The sequence below is a fragment of the Neomonachus schauinslandi genome, unplaced genomic scaffold (genome assembly GCF_002201575.2).
Source record: "Neomonachus schauinslandi unplaced genomic scaffold, ASM220157v2 HiC_scaffold_2539, whole genome shotgun sequence".
Classification (NCBI taxonomy): Eukaryota; Metazoa; Chordata; class Mammalia; order Carnivora; family Phocidae; genus Neomonachus; species Neomonachus schauinslandi.
Window position 1 is genome coordinate 1 of NW_025411228.1, and position 5096 is coordinate 5096.

Below are 5096 nucleotides of genomic sequence, written 5' to 3' on the forward strand. Positions count from 1 at the left end.
CAGGGTCGGGGCCGGGGGGCCCTCCTGTCTCCCCCGTCCAGGGTCAGGGTGGGGGGCCCTCCGGTCTCCTCTGTCCAGGGTCGGGGTCGGGGTGGGGGGCCCTCCTGTCTCCCCCGTCCAGGGTGGGGGGGCCGTGGCTGTCTCCTGCATGGGGCATCGAACAGAGCCCAGTAGGGGGGCAGACGCACCTGTGTCTCTCCTGAGCAGACCATGGAGAACCTGTACGGACCGGGCAGCGAGGGCGCCGCCCCCAGCGCGGACGACTGTGATGCGGGTGAGCGTCCTCTGAGCGGCACGTGGGCAGGCGCTCGCGCGGTGGGCCAAGGGTGGGAGGGAGGGCTGGGGGCGCCGGGCTGGGTTAAGCGGGTGCCCCGCAGGCGGCCTGGCGCCCGAGGAGGTGGACATGCTGCTGCAGCGCTGTGAGGGGGGCGTGGACGCCGCACTGCAGTATGCCAAGAACATGGCCAAGTACATGAAGGACCTCATCGGCTACCTGGAGAAGCGGACTGCGCTGGGTAAGAGCGGCCGGGCGGGCTCTGGTGGGGGCCAGCCCCCGCGGCCCTGCGCTCACACAGCTCCCCGACCCCCGCAGAGATGGACTTTGCCAAAGGTGTGCAGAAGATCGTGTACAACTGCAGACAGAGCTTCATGCAGGAGGTGGGGTCCCCGGGCTTGGGCGTGCGTGTCAGCCCCGCCCGGCAGGGCCAAAGGGCCGGGCTCTCCCACCTGCACTGAGGATGCTGACGGCCGCGGAGGGAGCCAGGGAGGCTGGGACGGGGACAGGGAGGCCGTGTGGCCTCCCCGCCCCGTGACCGCCGCCCTCCCCCCCACAGCCGCACATGCCCCTCCTGTCCATCTACTCCCTGGCCCTGGAGCAGGACCTGGAGTATGGCCATGGCATGGTGCAGGGGGTGAGCACGCTGCAGACCCAGACCCTCATGCAGGTGCGCCGGCGGGCGGGCGGGCGGGCGGGTGGGGGGGTGGGTGGCGGGTGGGCTGTGGCTGTCCCAGGGCCTCCACCTGCTCACGGCCTGTCCCCCCAGCCCCTGAACCTGAGGCGGCTGGAGCATGAGAAGCGCAGGAAGGAGATTAAGGAGTCATGGCACCGTGCCCAGAGGAAGCTGGTACGCCGGTGGGGGCGGGGGGGGCAGGAGGAACCGCACGGGGCTGGCCGCGGTGCCTCCGCCTCAGATGGATGCCAGGCCCGTCACCCCCAGCTGTGCAGGCAGGAGTGGGGAGACAGGGCATGTCCCGCGGTCCAGAGCGAGTCGGGTTGGCGGGAGACAGGCTCTCCCAGGTCTGGGGCGTGCGTTTCTCTTTCCCGCAGTTCTGTTTGAGACTTTCCCAAAGCTCTAGATCTTTGCTGTCTAGCTCTGCTAACAGGGCCTGCGGCTTCCAGGCCCAGCTCCCTCCAGCGCAGCCAGCAAACGCACCTCTCCCTGCGCCCCCCCAAAGGGTTCGCTCCTCTGCCCCCGGCCTTCTACACCCCCTTCCGCGAGCCGCGTGCTCATCCCGGTCTGTCGGCCGCTTGGCTCGTTGCACTAGACCCTGCTGGTGGACGTTCTGGTCATTGCTGGGCTGTTGGTGTCTGTGACCGCTTGGGCCCACCTGTCGGACGTGTGCCCCGAGCGGGCGGGCTGGGGGAGGGTGTGAGCCTGCGAGCCGATCCCGAGCTGCAGCTGCTTTCTTCCTCCGAACCCTCACTTCCTGTCCTTGGCTCACTTTGGATTGGACGAGGGCCTACTTCTTATTGATTTGCCAGAGCTCTTGATATATTAGAGAACTCAGCCCTGGCTGATGTGAGCTACAGACCCCCCGCCCCCCCTGGCAACTGGTTTATTGTTTTGACTTTTGATTTTACCTGCGGCCTGCTTTTCTGGGCGGAAGCCTGTGAGTGTCAGCCGTTGTCTTTTCTCACATGGTTCCTGGGTCCTGTGTCACGCACTCGAGGCTGTGTTTAAATATTCTGCACGGCTTCTCCTGGTATTTGTTACAAGCTCACTTACGTGTAAGCCTCTGACGGTGTAGGCTGCGAAGCGTGGCCCCCAGATACCCACTGGGTTTCTGACCAAGCGCTCTTCCTGCCAACCCTGAGGGTGCCTGGCTTCCTGCCGGGGCGGCCTCACTGTTCTCCCCGTACGAGGGGAAGTGAGAGACGGAAGCGTGGCTGCCGCTCTGGCGGGGGCGGGCGGGGGCCTGGGCGGGTCGCCAAGCTCGCGTCCCTGCTTCGGGGGCTGTAAGGATCCTCCCAGGGTCCCACTGCGGGCGTCCCTCCTGTTCTCCTGCCATCAGCCCTGGGGCAGGGCCTCGGTCGCGTTGTGGGCTGTGGGCTGTGGGCACGTGTGGGCGGCTGAGGGTCGGCGAGGGAGCCGGGGGGCCGGGCCCAGCTGGACGATGGCTCTGGACCGGCGTCCTCACCCCCATGCCCGCAGCAAGAGGCGGAGTCCAACCTGCGCAAGGCCAAGCAGGGCTACTCGCAGCGCTGTGAGGACCACAGCAAGGCTCGCTTCCTGGCGGCCAAGGCCGAGGAGGAGCAGGCGGTCACTGGGCCCGGGGCCGCCGCCTCCAAGACCCTGGACAAGCGGCGGCGCCTGGAGGAGGAGGCTAAGAACAAGGTGAGCGCGGCCGGGCAGGGGCGGTGGAGGGCAGATCCCAAAGCGGCAGAGGCGCATCCCTGGGCAGGCCCCCCGCCCCTGTCCGCAGCCCGGGCTCCCGCGGCCCGAACCCGGCTGAGGGCTCTGCGTGCCCCCCGGCCCCCGGCCAGGCAGAGGAAGCCATGGCCACCTACCGGACGTGTGTGGCCGACGCCAAGACACAGAAGCAGGAACTGGAGGACACCAAGGTGACGGTGCTGCGGCAGATCCAGGAGGTCGTCCGGCAGAGCGACCAGACCATCAAGTCGGTGCGCGCCCGCGCCCCCGCGCCCGGCCGGGCGGGGCCGGCTGCGCCTGGCCGTGGCTCACGCCCGCCCGCCCGCCCGCCCGCAGGCCACCATCTCCTACTACCAGATGTTACACATGCAGACGGCCTCGCTGCCCGTGCACTTCCAGATGCTCTGTGAGAGCAGCAAGCTCTACGACCCGGGACAGCAGTATGCCTCCTACGTGGGCCAGCTGCAGCGGGACGAGGAGCCCGACGTGCGCTACGACTTTGAGCCCCACGTCTCCACCAACGCCTGGTACGGCCCCTGCACGTGCCCGGGGCCCCCCCGACGGGGCCGGCCATGCCGATGCTTCCGTGACCCCCGTCCTGTCCCTCCAGGTCCCCGGTCACGCGCACCCGGAAGGGAAGCCTCGTCAGCGACGCCACGGGGGTAGAGGCCACAGGCAGCCCCGAGGAGGAAGGTGGGCCCAGCGAAGGCGCACTTGCCAAGGAGCGCAGGGGTGAGCGCGGGGCGGGGGTGCAGGGGTGTGGGTGGGCGTGGCCTCCCCGTGGCCCCTCGGCCCCCACCGGACACGCCTCCTTCTGCAGGTGGGCGTGGACACCAGGTGCACAAGTCGTGGCCCACCACCATGTCAGACTCGGACGGCAGCCTGGACCCCAGCCCTGGCTCAGGTGAAGGGACCCGTCAGCTTGGTCCTGGGGGCTGGGGGGTACTCATCGTGCAGCCAGGGCCATGGAGGGCGTACCGTCCGTGAGCCAGCTCCGGGGAGGGTCCGACTGGCCCGTGGTCTGGCCCCGGGGTCTTGGTGCCTGACAGCCGTCTCCTGCTCAGGGGACTTTAAGAAGCTGGAGAGGATGTCGTCCAGCGGCACCATGTCGTCCAGCGAGGAGCTGGTGGACCAGGAGGGCAGCGCAGGGGCGTCAGCCTTCGAGCAGGGTGAGGGGCCCTGAGCGGGACATCGAGGGGAGGGGCTCTGGACTCGGCCAGGGGCCCGGCCCTGCCCTGCCTTGCTGAGGCTGACCGCCTGCCCCACCCCCAGCTGCCCTCAACGGCATGGCCCCCGAGCTGCCGGTGGCCGTGCCCAGCGGACCCTTCCGCAACGTGGGGCTGTCCAAGGCCGCCCGCACACACCGGCTGCGGAAGCTGCGCACACCAGCCAAGTGCAGGGAGTGCAACAGCTACGTCTACTTCCAGGGCGCCGAGTGCGAGGAGGTGAGTGGGGCTCGGACGGCCGGGCACGCGTGCTCAGCAAGCTCCCTTCAGCTGGGAGCCAGGGGGAGCACGTGGAGACCCCGAGGGCCCTGCGGGGAGAGAGAGCGGGCAGAGGTCAGCACTGGTGCCAACGTCTGGAGCGGGGCCGGCCGGGCCGTTGGAGGACCCAGGCCCGGGTGGCAGGCAGAGGCACGGCACCCATGGAGAGGGGAGGGTCAGGAGGGCTTCAGAGAGGAGGCGGCGGGGGCTGGGGGCTCACTCACTCGGCGCCCGCCCGCCCGCCCGCCCGCACAGTGCTGCCTGGCCTGCCACAAGAAGTGTCTGGAGACACTGGCCATCCAGTGTGGCCACAAGAAACTCCAGGGCCGCCTGCAGCTCTTCGGCCAGGACTTCTCCCAGGCGGCCCGGAGCATGACCGACGGCGTGCCCTTCATCATCAAGAAGTGCGTCTGCGAGATCGAGCAGCGGGCGCTGCACACCAAGGTGACCGCCCCAGGGGCGGCAGTGGGGGCTTGTCCTGGGGGCGGGCGTGGGCCTGGGCTGACGGCGGCCCCCACAGGGCATCTACCGCGTCAACGGGGTGAAGACGCGCGTGGAGAAGTTGTGCCAGGCGTTCGAGAACGGCAAGGAGCTGGTGGAACTGTCACAGGCCTCGCCCCACGACATCAGCAACGTCCTCAAACTCTACCTGCGGCAGGTGGGGCGGGGGGCCGGGGCTGAGCGCACGCCAGCCAGGGCAGGGGTGGGGCTGCCGGGCCGGGGCCACAGACCCCACCGACCTGTCACCCCGCAGCTGCCCGAACCTATCCTCTCCTTCCGCCTCTACCACGAGCTCGTGGGGATGGCCAAGGACAACCTGAAGGCCGAGGCAGAGGCCAAGGCGGCGTCGCGGGGCCGGCCAGACGCTGCCGAGAGCGAGGCCGCGGCCACAGCCATGGCGGGCCGGCTGCGGGAGCTCCTGCAGGACCTGCCTCCCGAGAACCGGGCCACTCTGCAGTAC

The 5096-nt window shown here is 69.5% G+C and overlaps 1 protein-coding gene across 1 annotated transcript; it reads left to right on the forward strand.

Annotated features, from left to right (window-relative positions):
• Positions 1-207: 207 nt before the first annotated feature.
• On the forward strand, positions 208-5093 carry LOC110582815 (rho GTPase-activating protein 45-like; the record flags this gene model as incomplete). The annotated part of the gene is made up of 15 exons (XM_021692833.2): positions 208-274; positions 378-515; positions 593-657; positions 834-944; positions 1044-1124; positions 2433-2615; positions 2765-2902; positions 2988-3178; positions 3262-3383; positions 3472-3555; positions 3716-3820; positions 3924-4096; positions 4391-4579; positions 4656-4793; positions 4890-5093. Coding segments are annotated over 15 exons (1989 nt in total), but the record flags the coding sequence as incomplete, so codon positions are not given.
• Between the last annotated feature and the right edge of the window lie 3 nt (positions 5094-5096).